General features: G+C 41.8%; 1 protein-coding gene across 1 annotated transcript in view; it reads right to left on the bottom strand.

Moving 5' to 3' along the window:
* LOC124746738 overlaps positions 1-20,113 on the bottom strand; it is a 91,520-nt gene extending 71,407 nt beyond the window's left edge. The window contains exons 1-6 of the mRNA XM_047248947.1: positions 19,994-20,113; positions 14,404-14,632; positions 13,934-14,053; positions 4,742-4,929; positions 4,424-4,652; positions 1,166-1,261 (exon numbers count right to left, since the gene is read on the bottom strand). Coding sequence (XP_047104903.1) covers positions 1,166-1,261; positions 4,424-4,652; positions 4,742-4,929; positions 13,934-14,053; positions 14,404-14,632; positions 19,994-20,113 — 982 coding nt within the window. The remainder of the gene's footprint in view (positions 1-1,165; positions 1,262-4,423; positions 4,653-4,741; positions 4,930-13,933; positions 14,054-14,403; positions 14,633-19,993) is intronic.
* Between the last annotated feature and the right edge of the window lie 796 nt (positions 20,114-20,909).

Here is a 20,909-nt window from a genome sequence, read left to right as displayed (position 1 = left end):
CAAAATAAAGACGGAACAGAGAGTGGCGATTTATACACACGAGGATTTAGAGTAGGACAGTGACTGTTAGAAATTAGGCCAAAGTTTGAAATGAAACAGACGCCAATGAGCGCACATCTCAACGGTACAGACTTTCAATCGTTCTTTGTACCTACGTGCCAATACAATTATCCCACTACTTGCTCCTGGTTTTTGCTACCTACTCGAAAATTAACTGCCCAATAAAACACGCCTATTATAGCAGACGACACTACAACTAAGCTGTTCATGAAACTCAAATACATGCATGGACATTGCACCATGACCTTTCCGAACCCTAATGAAACTTTCGTCTTCTTCCTAAGAACCCTAGCAACACAGAACTTTCTCATCTAACGCGCTAGCTTCTATGCCCGTTCACGGGAGACATCCGAAATAATCTAGCCCCTAAAAACAACTCAGTGAAACCTAATCTGCCAATAGATTTAATTTCGGCTAGGTACTAGAATTCAACCCAGCTCAACACATCTACAAACATTTACAACAGTACATACCCACTGCAAATAAACAGAACACTTTCTGTCCGAGACTTGTGGTGCCAACTCCCTCCAGCGACCTACCAAGGCCTCATTGCTTCCATGCCTGGTCGTGTCGCCGCCTCATCCGTGCTCAAGGTGGACATACCGGCTATTTAACAGGTGGTCACAATGTTCTGGCTGCTCAGTGTATATGCCCAGCCACCTGGCCCCACCCACCAGCCCTAATATATCGGTGACACTGCTTTCCACGGACTCCTCCCACGCACCAAGCTCCTCCATTACATGTTCGGATATACTGCAATCTCTTCGACTAATGTTGTAACCTATGATATCTATTAACTTATGATAACTAAAATCTCACAACCTTACCATCCACAAATATTCTATCATTTCACCTAACACAGTAAAAAAACATTGGACTAACCCTCAATCACAAAATAAGCAGGCGCCTTCATCTCCTAAATATTCAAAGAAAGTCCACAGCAGAGTAAACTTACTTGAAATAAAAGTCGATTTCACATGTGAATTACATCCTTCCACCATCCTTCATATACACTTATTACTATACTGTGTTTTACCAGTAACTAAAATTTATTTTATTGCTACCTTGGCTGGTGATGCTATATTATCGGCTGCAGCGTACATACCCGTAATGTTGGAAGTTTCATCTGTAGGTTCCCTGCAGGCCCAGACAATTGAGTAGCTCTTGTAGTCTGTGTCCAAGACCCAGTACGGAGCTGCCACTGTCAACACAAAGGAACAGAACTGAGTGAGCTTCTAGAGATATACGCAGCTTAGCTGCTACTTGTAGTTTTAAAAGTTATTTCTTTGGTATGTACGAAAACTGATGGCTTCTTATTGACCGTCTGTCACAGTTCTTTTGACTTAAAAGTGTCATGGTGATCAATCTAATGATAGAAAACTGCCGATTATTCTAACGTTCAGAACTCCAGGAAGAGACTGCCAAGGAGCAGCGATCGAAAGAAAAATATTGAACGAAAGTGCAACGTTCTACGTATCGGGACGGGAAGTTTCAGAATTTAAAATGTGTTAGAAAAGCGGGGAAATCGGAAAATGAAAATGATAAGGATCAGTCTAAATATAGTGGGAGTCAGTGAGGTGACATGGAAGGCAGACAAGAGTTCATTGTCATACGAGTACGGGGTAATATCAACAGCAACAGAAAATTGTATAATGAGATATGATTCGTAATGAATGGGAGGGTAAGATAGAGATCGAGCCACTGTGATAAGTGCAGCGCTTTAGTTGTTCTGATAAAAATCGATAGCAGACTAACACCGACAACAATAGTTCAGGTTTACATGCAAACAACGCAAGCAAAAGATAAAGAGAAAGTATATTATGATGTTGAATGAGTAATTCATTACGTAAAGGGGGTTGAAATGTTATTGTCATTGGGGACCGGAATGCAGTTAAGGAGAGGGGTACAGGAGAATATGAGATTGGTAGAAGGAATGACAAGGAGAAACACTCAATGAATTTCAGCTAGTAATACTGAAAACTATGTTCAAGAATCACAAGAGGAGGAGGTATACTAGGAGAAGTCCGGGAGATACACGAAGAGTCCAGTTAGAGTGCATCTTCTTCAGGCAAAGATCCTGAAAACAGATATTGGATTATAAGGCGTTCCCAGCAGCGTATACAGAATCAGATCATAATTTAGTAATGTCCAAGAGTAGGCTGAAGTTTAAGAGACTGGTCAGGAACATCAATGCACAAAGAATTGAGACACGTAGATACTAAGTAGTGAAGAGATAAACTTGACGTCATGGAGGCTATAGATACTCTGACAATGAATGTGTTAGTAGGCAGTTCAGCTGAAGTGCAATTAATCTTTAAAAAAGGCAATCACTGAAGTTGGAGAGAAAAAGATACGTACAAGGAAGGTAACGGCGAAGAGCCTATGAGTAACAGGATCAAAAACCTCAGTTGATCCACTGTTCAGGGAGATTCTGGAAAACAGAGATACAAGTCATTTACGAAAAAATAGAGAGGAAGTGTAGGGAAGTTAAGGTGAAAATTGCTGCATCACAAATATGAAGAAATTGAAAACGATATGATTTTTCAAAAGGATTGACTCAGCATACAGAAAAGTAAAAACAACCTTCAGCAGAATTCCAAGCAAGGGTGGTAAATTAAGAATGCAATGGGAATTCCACTGTTAAACGCAAAGAACACAGCAGATAGCTGGAAACACCACAACGAACGCTTCTATCAGAAGAGGACTTCCCTGATGTCGTGATGGAATAACGAACAGGTGTCGACACCTAACAGATAGGGAAGTCAGCATTAGGAAAAAAGAGACATGAGACGAGAGGTACACCAACAGACTTTCGGAAGAAGCATCAACCCTACAATTCCCAAGATCACAAGTGCCGACAAGTCTGCGAGTTCTCACACAGTCAGCTTAATAGCTCATGCATACAGATTGGTGACAAGAGTAATACATAGAAGAATGGGGAAGAATATTAAGGATGTGTTAGATGGCGCTCAGTTTGACTGCAGAAAAGGTAAAGACACCAGAGAGGAAGTTCTGACGTTGCTGTTGAAAATGCAGCCAACTGTAAAGAAAAATCAAGATACATTCATAAATTTGTCGAACTGGAAAAAGCGTCCGACAGTGTAAAATGGTGTAAGACGTTCGAAATTCTAAGGGAAATACGTGTAAGCCTTTGGAAAAGACGGGTAATATACAATACTTTCGGGAACCAAGGCGCATCAGTTTGACCACAAGACGAAGAAAGTGCTCGGTTTAAAAAGGGAAATCGACATGGATGTAGTCTTTTCCTCTACTCTTCAATCACTATATCGAAGAAGCAACGAAGGGAAACGAAAGTAAGTTTCACTAGTGGGATTAAAATTAAAGGTGAAAGGATATCTGTGTCATGATTCGTTGATGACATTGCTATGCTGAGCGGAAGTGAAGCATATTTCATGCATCTGCTGAATAGAAAGGACAGTTAGAGAGTGCAAAATGTGGACTGAGAGTAAGGTGGGGAATGCCGAAAGTGAGGGGAAGTAGTAAAAAGAGAACACACTTAACATTGAAACCGGGGTTCAGGAAGTAGACGAAGATAAGGAACTCGGCAACCTAGGTAACTAAATAAGCTATAATGGACGGATCCAGGAGGACATGAAAAGTAGACTAGCAGTTGCAAAATGGGCATTCCTGGCCACGAGAAGTCTACTCGTATCAAACATTGGCCAAAATGTGAAGAAAAAATTTCTGAGAGTGGACGTATAGAGCAGACCATGTTTGGTAGTGAAAGGTTGACTGTGGGAAAACCGGAACAGGCGAGAATCGAAGCATTTGAGATGTCGTACTATGGAGGACTGTTGAAGATCAGATGTCCTGAATAGGTAAGAAATGAAGAGTTACTCACTGGACTCGGCACAGAAAGAAATCAGGCTGTAGGGACAAGATCGTAGGATATCTATTTAGCAATCAGAGAATAACTTGCATATCACTAGAGGGAGTTGTAGAGGATAAGAAATGTAGAGGGAAGCAGAGACTGGAATACATATGGCAGATAACTGAGGGTATAGACTACAACTGCTACCCTGAGATGAAAAGATTGCCACAGGAGAGGAATTCTTGGTGGCCCCCATAATACAATCAGAAGACTGATGACATACATTGCACGCCAAGGTCAAATAGTCTAAGCCAGCAATCAGTATTAACATTATTAAGGTCACCACTAAACATGTCTCTTACAACTCTGAAAGAAGCTACATAATCACGTTTTAAAATAAAATCCCGTCCCTAGAAGGAGTACTACATCCTGTTTACTACTTCATTTACTTGATGTAGTCTAGTTGCAGCAGACTAACTGACATACTAGTTAAGGAAATAAAAATCCTTGCATGAACTTCTCCTTACTGACCTGGTACGTTTGGGAAGTGCACTGTAAGTTTGGCCTCTCCAGAGTTGGGGTCATCAAACTCGGCCCAGCCAGTGATGTCGTTGAAGGCCCCTGCAGACGTGTTGTACATCCTGTTGTGTACGGTCACGTTGTTGTCTCCAGCCAGTGAGTACTCCGCCGTGACACACTGGGCTCCTGCCTCGAAGGGAGCCAGTCCGAACCTGGCGATCTCGTACCACACGCCCAGGTACTGCACACAGACAGGATACACGATGGTCAGCAGCTGGTCAAAAGTCACAAGTTCGCTGTTGAAATGGAGTTTACTACGTTGAGTGTTACCTCAGAGGCGTTAAACTGGGAGACTGCAGGCTTGTCGCACGTGCTGACTCTGACAGTGCACTGTTGTAGGTCCTGTGGGGTGTCTGTGTAGCGGCTCCTCGGCAGACCCAGGGCCTCCAGCTTGCCATTCACCTGCTCCTCCTGCTCTGCTGTCAGCTGGGCACTCCGTGACAGGATCCATGAGGTCTCTGAAAATGCACCATATGGCTCTGTTAGCAAAATCCTAATGATGATTTCTATTAACGAATTCGGAACTGTCGAGAGATACTATTATTTATTCCTTCTTGAGGAGTTTCTTACAAGTAACGAAATGTCAGAATGATCAGCGGTATAGAACAATAGGATTAGAAGTCCATGTATTGCTTGGTATGTGCAGTGCTTGTATTGTTCCTTCCCACGTCCGTAGTGATGGTATGTTGCTGGGTCCTTCGGTTACTTATGCTGTATTTTCTCAAATTATATTTCCTACCTCAACATATTCGTTCACCACCTTTCTCTGGATGTAAAAGTTTCACCTCAGAAAATAGGGACAATACCTATCCAGCGTACCACTCAACACTCTGCACCGTATGCTACACTTTATTCTGCCTTGAGAAAGGTAGAATAGACAATATCAGCCTCTCATCATAAGATGTTCTCATGCTACGATTACCTTAAGATAGTTAAGTCAAATGTTATTTCAACTATTAGTCGATCATTTGCCTTTGAGTACAACTGTGAACTGCGCCATGTATTACACTGCCACATCTTGTGAACTTATGGATGATAGCACATCATCGCACCTAGAGCAAAATTTTTATCCGTGTACATAACAAGTGAAGCTCATCCAGACCTATGGCCTTTTCCCGAAATTCGTACTCTTCGTTTTCTCAGTTTAGAATGAGGTTTAACAAAGGAGAACAGATGGATAGAATCTGTTGCCCATATAGCTTCAGTCCTGCTGTCATAGCATAACCATGGTCAAATTTGACACCTTTCATTTTCGCAACTTTCGGTCTCGATGGCGTACAAGTAAGTTTCAATTACGTGCAAGTCTCCATGCAACCAGTTTGGAAAAATATATAAGTTATAGAGACACATTGTTTTGAAAATAATTTATTGTCCGACACGATCACAACAGTTTCAAATGAAATTAAAAACAAGTTTTGGAAATAAATTCATTTTCTGTTTTTCTTTTGATCCTCCGTGTTCGCATGTGATACTAACGGGCTCTTTCAAATAGAAACTTATCCTCTACATCTCAATAACATTTGTAAATCGACACAAAATAACATAAAAGTTTTAACAATTATATGGTTTAAGCGAATTATTCGGAGATATTTTGCGAAGGAAAAAAGAGTTACTTTCTCTGGTCGTTTACAAAGAATTAGCCGGCGTAAAAAGAGTGGATCATGAAATGTGTGTCATCCATTGTCAGTGAATATACATATACACTGAATCTGGCACTAAAACCAGTAGGAAAAGATGACGTTAGGTAATAGAACAGTAGAAACCTAATAGGGTTATAAGGCGCGTGCAAAAATCAGAGAGGAGGGTTAGCTTTTAGTGATAAAGGTTGCAAGGACTGATGTGGAGAAAATCAGTCAGAGTAATAAGTGAAAGCATAATCTAATTCTTTCCTGTGTAACAGTCAGACTGCGGAAGAAGTGAATAAAAAAAACTCTGGAGCAAAGATTAAAACATTCCTTCTTTGATTCCAGTACAGTGACTAAAATGTAACAATTCTGCTAAATATCTGTGGTTGCGTTTTTCTTATAATTCGTTACATAGTATAATCATTGGGCTTTGCTGTTATTACATCTATAGGACATTTTCTGGATCGATATGCCTGATGTCCAGTTATTGCCGCTACCTCCTGTCTGAAAATATGCAGACGATTGCCGTTGTGTATAATATTTTCCGTTTTTCACAATATAAGTAATCATCTTGGTACCTGTTGCAAAAGCAATGATTTTTTTAACCTTAACCATTATTTCTAAACCACTGCGCAGTCGGAACCGGACATAATACTTTATATTCGCGTGCATACATACAAAGAGCTTGTCATTAAGAAAAGTGGCCATTGTTTGAAACGAACCATGTAGCACAGGGCGCGAATCTCAGTGATACGAATATCAGTCACCCTTGTCCTCCGAAGTCATCCTGCTTACCAATATCTTTATCCAAATGCACGCTGCTAGATTTTGACACTTCATCAAAAATGAATACACCAACTGGTGCAGAAGACACTATAATAACACTCCCCAGAAAACTAAATACAGCGTCCAGTGGTGAAACCAAGTCCTGTCGCCACCCTAGTGAAAGACTTTTCTCCTTTCTAAAAGCCCTAGCAGCTGTGTTTATTGCCGTCCCCCACACCAGTTACTAACTATCTATCGAAGGCTTCCAACATACTTCCACAGGTTGGATTAATAGAAGAGATAGACATGATCCAGCGAAAAGCAGCGCGATTCGTCATGGGGACATTTAGTCAGCGCGAGAGCGTTACGGAGATGCTGAACAAGCTCCAGTGGCGGACACTTCAAGAAAGGCGTTACGCAATACGGAGAGGTTTATTATCGAAATTACGAGAGAGCACATTCCGGGAAGAGATGGGCAACATATTACTACCGCCCACATATATCTCGCGTAATGATCACAACGAAAAGATCCGAGAAATTAGAGCAAATACGGAGACTTACAAGCAGTCGTTCTTCCCACGCACAATTCGTGAATGGAACAGGGAAGGGGGGATCAGATAGTGGTACAATAAGTACCCTCCGCCACACACCGTAAGGTGTCTCGCGGAGTATAGATGTAGATGTAGACTACCCACCCTCACAAACCATCCAGGGAAATCTAATCCTTCCACCAAATTTAACTATGGCTAGCAACTTGGGGTGGACATGGTACATAAGATTAGATACATAGTTCTGTTGGTCCATTGTTCCTACTGGAAGGAAGAAATCACCCAGGGAATGATCTCTGGCGTGGACACTACCGAAAACTGTGTCAGCGTGTTTGTTTCAGGAGTTCCACCGAGTACACGCAGACAACCACCTGTCCAAGAGCGTAAAACGTGAGTCCTTTGAAACGTCCACCTGTTGCATCTCAGTGGCTGTGTAGTTGTTGTACTGACATGGAAATTCCAGCCTTCTTCGCCAATGAACAGCAATTAGAATGGCTGCATGAAACAAGTACCTGCTCTGGAGACCCACAGGCAACAATATTCGCTGAACAGTCGTTGAGGAGACACCATTGGTAGCCTTTTGGTTCATTTGAGCTGTCAGTCGCTCAATAATTGCACTTTCTTCACACGAACCCTTCTCTGCAGCGATCATACACACATGTAGTGTAAAGCCCGTGCAGCACCGCAGTTCTCTCGGTGCCGGTTTTTGGATTTCCATGCATGGTATATGTAAATATGGCAACATGTGAACGGTTCACGAAACTTGGCGTTTCGGAAATGCTTCCACCCTTGGTCCAAAATCTAAAGATCATGACCTTTTGAACATCAGGTTAATCGCTCTAATTCTGCCTTACACTAGACATGGCCTGCACCTCAACAGGTATGGGAAGGGGAGGTTGGCAGAGGTTATAGGTGACAGCATAGGTGCGGGTGGTGGGATCACTCAAGGGAAAATTCCTGTAGTAGTGTGTGTTAGAGCTGTACCTTTTTTTAGATTGAAGTCAGCTGATAGGTATTCCTGCTTAAGGGAAGTCTCTCTAACAAGGGAACCACTTTCGACAAAGCCTAGGTATCCGATTAATGAGGGAATTAGTATATTTCATCAAAATATACAAGGTAGTGAACTGCTTATAGATGTCGACTCTGAAATTATTGATATATCTGAACACTTCTTAAAGAAGGAGATAATTCAGAGGCTTCGTTTACCAGGATACAGGTTGGCTGGCAGCTTTTCTAGGAGCTCTTTGCGGTGTGGGGGAGTAGCCATGTATGTGAAAAACGGTATCCCATTTCAGTCAATTGATGTTTCAAAGTACTGCACTGAAAAGGTGTTTGAATGTTGTGCAGGTGCGGTTAAATGTAGTGGAGCTAAACTTCTAATTGTTGTTATTTATAGATCCCCAGACACCGATTTCACAACATTTTTGCTAAAGGTAGAGGATGTTCTTGGTTCACTTTATAGGAAATACAAAAAGTCAGTATTAATTGTATAAGTGATTGTGCAAGAAAAAGGATGCTGGTAGACCTCCTTAATTCATATAATCTTATGCAAACCGTATTCTTTCCAACGAGAGTGCAAGGGAACAGTAGAACAACCATAGACAACATTTTTGTTCATTCCTCATTCCTAGAAAGGCATTCCGTTTGCAAGAAGGTGAATGGCCTTTCAGATCATGATGCACAAATTTTAACTCTAAAAGATTTTTGTGCTGCAACACATGTTAAGTATAGTTATCAACTTTTTAGGAAAGCTGATCCAGTTGCTGTAGAGACCGTTGTAAACCTTATCAAGGATCAAGAGTGGCAAGATGTTCATGGTTCTGATACAGTAGACGATAAATATAATGCTTTCCTCAAGACTTTTCTCGTGCTCTTTGAAAGCTGCTTTCCGTTAGAACGTTCAAAATAGGGTACTAGAACAAACAGGCAGCCTGGGTGGCTAACTAGAGGGATAAGAATATCCTGTAGAACAAAGTGGAAATTGTATCAAAACGTGAGAAACAGTCAAAATCTAAATGCAGCAGCCCATTACAAACAGTACTGTAAGGTGCTTAAAAAAGTTATTAGGAAGGCAAAATGTGTGTGGTATGCAGATAGAATAGCTAAGTCTCAGGATAAAATTAAAACCATATGGTCAGTCGTAAAGGAAGTGGCTGGTCTGCAGAGACAGGTCGAGGATATAGAATCAGTACGTAGTGGGAATGTCCATAGTACTGATAAGTCGCATATCTGTACAGTATTTAATAATCATTTTCTGAATGTAGCAGGTGAACTAAATAGAAACCTAGTCCCAACAGGGAATCATAGCGCTCGTAGAAGAAAGTGTTCCGAGACTGTTACCTGAAATGCTCCTCCATGATACTTACAAGAGGGAGATTGAGTTAATAATTAAATCACTAAAGACCAAGAACTCTCATGGATATGACGGGGTATCCAGCAGAATACTGAAGTACTGTTCTATGTATGTTAGTTTGGTTTTAGAAATGGTTTAACAACTGAAAATGCTATATTCTCTTTTCTCTGTGAGGTTTTGGACGGATTAAATAAAAGGTTGCGTACGCTAGGTGTTTTCTTTGATTTAACGACGGCTTTTGACTGTGTTGACCACAAAATACTACTGCAGAGGTTGGACCATTATGGAGTAAGGGAGGTAGCTTACAATTGGTTCGCCTCTTACTTTAAGAACAGAAAGCAGAAGGTAATTCTCCGCAATATTGAGAGTGGTAGTGATGTTCAGTCCCAATGGGGCACTGTTAAATGGGGTGTTCCCCAAGGGTCGGTGCTGGGTCCACTGCTGTTTCTTATTTATATAAATGATATGCCTTCTAGTATTACACGTGATTCAAAAATACTTCTGTTTGCTGATGACACCAGCTTGGTAGTGAAGGATGTTGTGTGTAATATTGAAGCAGTATTAAATAATGTAGTTCATGAAATAAGTTCATGGCTTGTGGAAAATAATTTCATGCTAAATCACAGTAAGACTCAGTTTTTACAGTTTCTAACTCACAATTCAACAAAAACTGATATTTTGATCAGACAGAATGGGCATATTATAAATGAGACGGAACAGTTCAAGTTCCTAGGCGTTCGGATAGATAGTAAGCTGTTGTGGAAAGCCCATTATCAGGATCATGTTCAGAAACTAAATGCTGTTTTGTTTACCATTAGAACAGTATCTGAAATAAGTGACAGTTCAACACGAAAAGTAGTCTACTTCGCATATTTTCATACGCTTATGTCATATGGTATTATTTTTTGGGGTAGGTCTTCTGATTAAAAAAGGGTATTTTTGGCTCAAAAACGGGCTGTTCGAGCTATGTGTGGTGTAAGTTCGAGAACCTCTTGTCGACCCCTATTCAATAGTCTGGGAATTCTGACATTGCCCTCACAGTATATATTTTCTTTAATGTCGTTTGTTGTTAGCAATATTTGCTTATTCCCAAGAGTTAGCAGCTTTCACCAGTTAATACTAGGCAGAAATCAAATCTGCATGTGGAATGCACTTCCTTGACTCTTGTGCAGAAAGGAGTGCAGTATTCTGCTGTATCCATTTTCAATAAGATATCATAAGAACTCAAAAATCTTAACAGTAGCCCAAACACTTTTAAGTCTAAACTGAAGAGTTTTCTCATGGCTCACTCATTCTATTCTTTCGAGCCAGCCTTAGTGGCCGTGCGGTTATAGGCGCTACAGTCTGGAGCCGAGCGACCGCTACGGTCGCAGGTTCGAATCCTGCCTCGGGCATGTATGTGTGTGATGTTCTTAGGTTAGTTAGATTTAATTAGTTCTAAGTTCTAGGCAACTGATGACCTCAGAAGTAAAGTCGCATATTGCTCAGGGCCATTTGAACCAAGCCATTCTGTCGAGGAGCTCCAGGAACAGCTGAAAAATTAAGCAAATTCCAGTGTTACATTGTTGATTATCTTTATTTAAACTTACGAATTGTCGCCTGAATATGTTTCTTATATTTCATTTTATCTGTTTCTACTATCGTGTTATAATTTCTTGTATTGACTCGTTCCATGACCATGGAGACTTCTCCTTAATTTGGTCCCACGGAACAATAAATAAATACAACAATAACTTCAATGTTTTTCGTGTACCCCAACCAGCTTGATGTAGCATACACTGCTAGAGCTTCCTCCTTCCCTATCTGAGTGATTACTGCGCGTGACGTCGAACATAGGCGGTTGTCACATTAGTGTGTGTGGACCGCGTAAATCCATTTTTATCGGACATCCCTCCTGTTTTATAACCATCGACCATACTCTGTCCCATATCACTCAGATACATACAGTATTATCATAAGTTTCCATCACATTCCTTCTCTTTTACCTACGCTACGTCGCTTATGTGCCCCACCCACCAGTCCTCAGCAATTAGTTGTAATATGTAATATGTCTACGACACTGCTTCCCATGCCATCCATAAACCCTCTCAGCTTCTCAAATACAGATTCAAATCACTTCATCTCCTGTACAAACCAGTGGTACCTCAAAATCAATCCACATAGGCGATAATCATAAGACATATTACTAGTCAGTTCCATCTCTAATACTTGCAATTTACCATCGACAAATGTTCTGTCTATACACGTAATTCATTAAAAGTCATTAGACTATCCGTCGATCACCACGCAATCAGATGTCCATCACTAACAAGCATGTACAAATTATTCATAGTAGATGAAAAATTTCCAAAACGAGAAATGTGCTCTACATGTGAATTACATCCTATTACCTTGCTTCACACCTGCTAAGGCGTAATGGGACCCTTACTAGCCATTGCCAGCATTGCCTGAATGTCCACAAGCTCCCACTCGTTACTAGTCTTACTATCCTCATACCCCCCCCCCCCCCATCGAGTTTTCCCACTCCAACTGCACGACCATATCGACGTCCTATATCTGCAAATCATATATATATCCCATAATCAGAATGATGTAATTCGCTTTGTCCCAAAGACCCTCTGCCACGATGTGCCCACTTTTCCTCATCCTCCGCACGAGTCTCGTTACAAATTCTACCTAGCGGATGGAGATAACCTCATGAATCCGTTGACCATGCATGTCAGCACGGGATTGTCCAAACTGGTGGAGGCTATGTAATGGTGTGGAGCGTGAGAAGTCGGAGTGATATGGGACCTCTGATACGTCTAGATACGACTCCGACAGGTGACACGTACGTAGGCATCCTGACTGATCACCTGCATTCATTCATGTTCATTGAGCATTCCGGCGGACTTGAGCAATTCCAGCAGGACAGTGTGACCCCCCACACGTCCAGAATTGCTGCAGAGTGGCTCCAGGAGCACGCTTCTGAGTTGAAACACTTCCGCTGGCCACCCAACTCCCCAGACACGAACATTATGGAACGTATCTGGGATGCCTTGCAATGTTCTGTTCAGAAGAGATCTCCACCCCCCTCGTACTCTTACGCATTTATGGACACCTCTGCAAGATTCATGGTGTGAATTCCCTCCATCTCTACTTCTGACAGTAGTCGGCTCGATGACACGTCACGTTGCGGCACTACTGCGTGATCGCGTGGGCTCTACATGATATTAGACAGGTGTACCAGATTCTTTGGCTCTTCAGTGTATATTTCGTAAAAAATCAAAAGATAGGCCACATTATACTGCAGTTACCGAAATTGTAAGTATAAATCAACGAAAATGTTTGATGAATGTCATTTTTTTGCATGAACGGTGAAACCTTGTATGTTGGTGTTGACACGATGGCAGGAACAGTGGAGTGACAGCAACGATGACATGAGGATGATGGGCTGACTTATTAATGACTCAACGATACTTTTTTTAAATTTTGTGAATGTAACTATTCCTTATTTTGATAATTGTGTCTCGTGGTGAAATAATGGGCCAATGTATCTGTAAAAATTCTTATTAGAAATTGATGCTGTGACTAACTTCTCCAAGTTCTTTCAAATTCCTGAAATGTGCCAGTAACAACTTATGCTATTGAAACGCGTCAGTTTCCAGTCACAATTCCTTCATAGGTTCTTCATTGCCATTCCCCAGAATGAAACGGAACTTCAGTATCTACAGTTTGGGTTATTTCTTCTACCGGTTAAACTATATTAGGTGTAATTACTTGAGTGGACCTATCAATGACGCACACCAGTTTTGTGTATGTACAGCATACAGCTATTCACACTAAATCTGAAATAATATGAACACTGTATGAGTACTGCCGAGATCAGCACGTTCACCGTTATTTGTCGATAATGGTTTATGATTCACAAAAACAGTTGAAGCAATATTTAATGACATTAACTCATCAATCATCAGAGCCCAGTTCAACCCTATCACAGGCAGGAGTCTTTGTTGCGACCTAAGCTGGTAACTAGCTACACATTAAATTTCAGACACCCATTCGTACCCAAAATATCCACAAATTTAATCGTTTGTTTCTACTAATGTTTTCTATGTGACCAATAACAAAAATTTCCATTCCTTGGTTTCTTGGCTGGCGTTGCAATATTTATGGTGAGCAGTGCACATACCTGTAATGTTGGAGGTTTCGTTTGCAGGCTCCCTGCACGCCCAGACGATTGCGTAGCTCTTGTAGTCTGTGTCCAGGACCCAGTAGGGAGCTGTCACTGTCAACATAAACAAACCAAACTCTGTGAACACCGAAACGCGGAAGTAGCCTTGTCACTACTCATAATTTTGAATGTTATTTCTCTGGTGAAAAGAAAAAATATGGGCTGTCTATTTACTGTCAGTTACAGTTATTTGTTTGTCTCACTGTAAGAGTGAAATCAATGACATATTTTTAACGTCACTACTCAACGTATCTCTTACAGCACTGAAAAGAACCTACAAAATCACGTTTTAAAACAAAATCTCATCCGTAAAAGGAGTACTGCATCGTGTATAGTACTTCATTTACTTGATGTTGTGTAGTTGCATCAGACTAAGCAACTACATTAAAAGCGAATACTTTCTGTTGTGCCAAATTCTCCATACTCACCTGGTACACCTGGGAAGTGCACCGTGAGTTTGGCCTCTCCGGAATTAGGGTCATCAAACTCGGCCCAGCCGATGATGTCGTTGAAGGCCCCCGCAGACGTGTTGTACATCCTGTTGTGTACAGTCACGTTGTTGTCTCCAGCCAGTGAGTACTCCGCCGTGACACACTGGGCGCCTGCCTCGAAGGGAGCCAGTCCCAACCTGGCGATCTCGTACCACACGCCCAGGTACTGCACACAGACAGGATACACGATGGTCAGTAGCAGTTCGGCAGCCACAAGCTTACAGCTGAAACTACTTTAACTACATCAAGAGTTAACCTAGAAGCTTAAAATACAGACTGCCACAACGCCCTGTTTTTTTTTTTTTTTTTTTTTTTTTTTTTTTTTTTTTTTTTTCGTGCGGTGTGTCTTTGTGTTATGTAGCCTTCGTTGAACAGCATTGCTTTAGTCTAATAAATAAATGGCAATTCAAAATGAAACAGGGACATACCTAGATGTTCTTTCATTGGCAATTGAGACTGATAAATGTATCATTCTGAGGTAAGGGTCCCCAGCCTTTTAACTACCGAGTCGAAAGGTATAAACGAAAATCTTCTCACGTTCCATTTTAGGCTCGCGCAGCTCTCACACTATGGTTCCCAGCTTCCGAAACCTTATCATGACGTATGTAATTCCCGCTCAATACTCTCCAACACCCTCCGCTAATTCCCCTGTTGGCGGACTAGTAGCAGCGCACTTAATTTGACATTATACAGATCGAAAATCCTAAGTCAATGGGACAGTAGTAATGAATTCCATTTACCTTGTTCAAAATTCGCAAGCTCCTACATCTGCAACAGTTGTTCAAAACAGTATTCCCCGGCCTAACTGCAGATATGGCACCCTAGCACAAAGTTCTGTCGCATCCTTTCTAATAACCCCAGTGTCGTTTGAACAGAGTTGCAGGCAACGGGAATTCTTGCCAGAAGATTCTCTTCAGTCTCTACAGGCGTCTCGTACACAAGACTTTTCACACAGCCCTACAAGAAGTAATCAAGATGAATAAGATAACGTTACTCTGATGGCCACGAAAGAGAACCTCCTCTGTCTATCCACTTTTCATGAAATCTCTTATCCAGGCATTCACGAACCCTCAGTTTAAAGTTACGTGGGGGTCCATCGCGTTGGAAGCACATCCGTTGACGATTAACAACTGGGATGCGTTCAAGAAACTTAGTCTTAACAACAACAGTACCGGTATATACATTCCACTGCCAGAGGTATTAGAACGAATTCCGTTTATAACTTTCGACTCGGCCGTTTCGGGACCAGAGTCGCTTAACTCGAATTGATACACTTACACCTGTCCACCATCTCTGAAAGTTCGTAACATCATCACAGGTCAACATTATACAGAATTTTAAATGCTGTATTTAATCCGTAGCGATCAATCGATAAGTATTGTAGAGAATATAAAAGAAAGTTCAAAATTTCAATCGTTTCGTAGGCTTAGTGTATCGGAAGCTCAATTGTGCTATTGCAATGATGGAAGCGACAGAGCAAGAAACATTTACTACACGTCGCATTTTTCACGATGACCCAACCTCCAACATAAGTGACAAGGTTATCCGGCACAGCATAGGATCATAGGATACCGAAAAACCCTAGTAAGTAATTGCATATCAACAAAACTCGTCGACAGTTAATGCGTTCTGTGCGATTTCAGCACAAAAACTGTACAGTGGATTTTTATTGATTGAGCAAAGTGTTGGCATGCTTGATGCCTCAGGTGCATACCGATTATAGCTCCCAGCGAGATGGGTCTCCTGTACAATAAGGCATGGGCGTTCGTACATTTTTAAATCAAGATCTTCCAAACTGTTCGCTCGGTCGTAGTGAACATAACGACATTGTCTTCTGCTTTTGTCTACCTACATCCCGTGGATTTCTTTTTATGAGGTCAGGTGAAAGACATTATGTATTACCTCTTTTGCCAAAAACAATTCAAGATTTGAAAATGCGCCTTTTTGATAGCTCTCGCTGTGCCTCTATATCTGCTTCACATTGTATGGTCTGAAATGGATTATTGCTGATACGTCGTCCGTTGTGACTAAGCGGAGTGATACAGAACTCCTGAAAAGTACATAAAAATTTTTACACTCTCTGTTATTCTTATCGGTGTATCACTACGCATTAAATAGTTACAGCCATTTGTAATCGCTATATTGATTTTAAACTAGCCTGGACATTGCTAGATGCTGCAGCACTATGAGCGACACGGAATAGTGTTTTGCTGGCTGATGCATCCTCCCCACCTCTACAATACACAGAATGGATACTAAGTAATACTCATCTTGGACATATGTCTCCTAAATATAGAGTGACAAGGTTTTATAGATTTATTTAAATTGGTTGTCATCTGACGTCTGAGGTCGAATGTCGCAGCGCTGTCGCGGCAAATACTGTCTACAGGCAATCGCACCAGTGTTCTGCTCTCTGCAGCGGTGAAAAATCGCCTTCAAGTATCGCATGAAAGAAAACTTGAAGTTCACTTATGGTATCCACCTACGTACGCTGAAATTTTGTTCTTAGTTTTAATTAGGGCTAGAGTTACGTTAATTTTTTGAACCGGGTGAAATTTTCTCGGTCACAAACTTATTACGCGATATCGCGTAAGCAACTGAACTCACTGAAACAATTTCTTTTGTTTTGATTACCAAACTGCGGCACTCGATAACTGAGCTTTCCAAAGTTGTGGAACACTTTAGATTTGCTGTGTATAAACTTCGAAAAACAGCTTTTTTCACTATTTTCTTAATAATTAACATTTAAAAAATATGAAGTTTTAAGTCTCTACATCCTACAAAAATCATGTAAAAATCTATGAAATTCGCATGTTATATACATCTCACTAGTGTCTCTAAGCATGTCAGGAAACTAATCTTGATTTAATAGTTTTCTTTCTTGAAATAAGCACAATTTCCGCGACCGGAAATATTTCATTCTTACGAAATCACTGGCAAAATGTTTTACACAGTAGAAGTGGCGACACAGTGGGCGCAAACAAAGCCGGGCTGTCTGGTGCATCTCTGGAGGGGTTAGTCGGACAGTAGCTGTTCAGAAAGGGCTCTCAACGCTATGGGCCTTAACATCTAAGGTCATCAGTCCCCTAGAACTTAGAACTACTTAAATCTAACTAACCCAAGGACACCACACACATCCATGCCCGACGCAGGATTCGAACCTGCGATCGTAGCGGTCGCGCTGTTCCACACTGAAGCGCCTAGAACCTCTCGGCCACACAAGCCGTCACAGTGGTCCTGCGAGAAAGTCTGTGATTTTCTCTCCGTACCTAATCTAACTCGGGTAGCTCGACAACATAGCTAGACGCTGTTTATCCATCGATACAGCACATTATACAGGTCCTTAGCTGTCAGAGACAACGCATCCGCACCACGCATTTTTTCGTTTTTTAAATATTAATTGTTAATATTTTTAAACTGAATATAATAACACTGTTTGGGATTATGTGCGCATTATCGCGCAGTATTTTTAAAGCACTGAAAATAACAGATCACATGGAAATGTGTGTAGTTTCGAACGTTTCAAGACTATATTCGACGTAATTATACACTGATAACCCAAAACATTATGGCCACTGCCCTCCGCGAAGTTGGATACCGATTGGTGACGCGCTATGAAAAGTATGTGAGCGCAGCGGTGAAATCCATTGAGATAAGCAACTTTGTCAGAGGACAGATTATTATTACGCAAAACCTGTGAACGAGTATCTCGAAAACACGAAGCTGGTCGAATGCTCACGTGCTACTGTCGTGAGCATCTGCAGAAAGAGGTGGAAGAACAATGAAACTAACACCGTTAAATGGTTGGACGTCCACGACTCTTTACAGGATGTGGGGTTCAGAGGCTTGTCTTCTTCGAAAAGTAGGATAGATGGTGTTCTTTGGCATCTCTGCCGAAAGAGCACAATGCTGGCGCACGACCAAGTATTTCGGAGCACACCGTTCAGTACACATATCTGAACATGTAGCTCCGCAGCAGACCACCCGTACATGTTCACACGTTCACCCAACGACATGGTCAGTTACGATTGCAGTGGGCACGGGATCATCAGCATTCGACCGTCCATGAATGGAAACGTTTCGGTTCTTCGGGTGAAGCACATTTTTGGTACACTAGGTCAATGGTCGTCTCCACAAACGCTGTCACTGAGGTGAACGGAATTCGAAACGTGCAGCGCGACACGGACGCAGGCTGCTGGGAGCAGTATTATACTACGGAAGATATTCTCCTGCTCTTGCATGAGACCTGTGGTAGTAATCGAAGATACGCTGACAGCTGTGAACCACCAGCGTCCCTACATGCTTGATGTCTTATCCAACAGCGATGTCTTTCAGCAGTATAGTTCTCCCTGTCTCGGAGCCAGAACCGTGCTACACTAATCTGAGGAGCGTTATACCGAACTCACGTCGATGTCTTGGCGACCAAATTCGCCTGATCTAAATCCCGTGGAACCGATCTGGGACACTATCGGGTGCCATCACCGCGTACACAAATCAACGAGTCGTTATTTACGCAAATTAAATGACTGTGCATTGACAAATGGCTCTGAGCACTATGGGCCTTAACTTCTAAGGTCATCAGTCCCCTAGAACTTAGAACTACTTAAACCTAACTAACCTAAGGACATCACACACAACCCATGCCCGAGGCAGGATTCGAACCTGCGACCGTAGCGGTCGCGAGGTTCCAGACTGTGCATTGACATCTAACGCTACATACTGCCACAAGCCAACAGAGGTGAATTAACCACAGTGTCAGAGTGGTTCAGTGGTTGCCGGCACGGTAGCTCAGCATGTACAGTCGCAGGGTTAGCTGCCCTCCGTGATTAAAAAAATTAAAAATAAATAAAAACCTGAGTGAATGGATCACCGATGAACTAGTATGGGCGTCATGAGACGTCCGCCCCGAACAAATGCAACGAACAATAACGATCAAAATATATTATTTTTTTAAGTGGCTAGCGCATCTGCCTACTTGGCATAAAACGCAGGTTCGAATCCTGTCATTCCTACACATTTTAATTCATTGTTTCAGCCTATATTCATTATCATGGATAAATTTGAGACTTAATATGTCTCTGGAACATGTGATTTCATGTGATTAATTTATCACCTGCTCCTAAGGTGCAGGCAGAATTATCCCCATTTCGTTCAATGCTAAGGTGATTTTTCAGTGTTGGAGAGCCTCTGTAGTATTGGTACGAGTTAAGAATGGGAACAGTAAGATGGTCGGAGTCGTGTTAGGGTAATCTTATGATGGCGTTGTAAGCAGGTAACCAGCTAACGAAATAAATTCATATTGTAGGGCATCTCCAATTTTGTAATTTTTTATTTGTTATTATTATTTTCAATTCAGAACTGTGAACGGTTAATTGTTGTCGATCCTGAGAGTATGACTGTCAGTTTAATTTCGTTGCTCACAGCCTATTTTAAACTTACACAACTGTTGTTAATACCTGATTACTGTATGTTTGTGTAGGACAAAGTAACATGCGTACAAAATAATAGCCAAGGTCGACACATGTACCTCAGAAGCGTTGAAAGACTTTACAGCTGCTTTGTCGCATCCAGCAGCGTCGCCGTCACCAACCAAGAGGACTACGCCGGCCACCGCTAGGAGCAGCAGCGTCGGCCCTGAAAGTCGCATGGTGGCGATGAACCGGTCGGTCGTTCCTGTAACAGTACGTGTCATGCGTTACACTGAAGCCACCTAGCTGCCTCTTTGTTTATATCTTTCTTGTTCGCTTCTCGTTACACATTTCACATGCACTTCTGTCTCTTGCAAATAGTAACAAGTTTGGCAGTTGTATCATCACTCCAATGAGCCATGTGCAAATCTACAAGAATCAGAACCGACTGATAAGAGTGTGTGTGTGTGTGTGTGCGTGTGTGTGTGAGATCGCATTTTGACAGTGAACTACTCATGATACCCACAACACAGACGGTTTGTTAGACGTTGTTCTGTGGGGCGCGACTGTTTATCGAGTGGGTTAGGGGACCCATTTAATATCCCCTTCGACTGATCAACTTCTGTAAATAATTTTAGTAACTCTTCAGCTAAAAAAATTTGTTCAACCACGTGTAATCACCAAATCAGCCGCAATTGATTCAAATGGTTCAAATGGCTCTGAGCACTATGCGGCTTAACATCTAAGGTCATCAGTCCCCTAGAACTTAGAACTACTTAAATCTAACTAACCTAAGGACATCACACACATCCATACCCGAGGCAGAATTCGAACCTGCGATCGTAGTGGTCGCTCGGTTCCAGACTGTAGCGCCTAGAATCGCACGGCCACTCCGGCCAGCCAGCCGCGATTCGATTAAATTATTGGACTAGCGTGAATCAACCTACACTGTTGGAATGTACCTGGTATTGGCTGCCAGAATGATTGTATTAAATTTCTGTGACAAGTGGTAACGTCCCTTGACAAATACACCAG

This window comes from Schistocerca piceifrons, chromosome 1 (genome assembly GCF_021461385.2).
Source record: "Schistocerca piceifrons isolate TAMUIC-IGC-003096 chromosome 1, iqSchPice1.1, whole genome shotgun sequence".
Lineage (NCBI taxonomy): Eukaryota > Metazoa > Arthropoda > Insecta > Orthoptera > Acrididae > Schistocerca > Schistocerca piceifrons.
The sequence above is the reverse complement of the archived record's forward strand: the minus strand, read 5'-3'. Positions and strand labels throughout refer to the sequence as shown.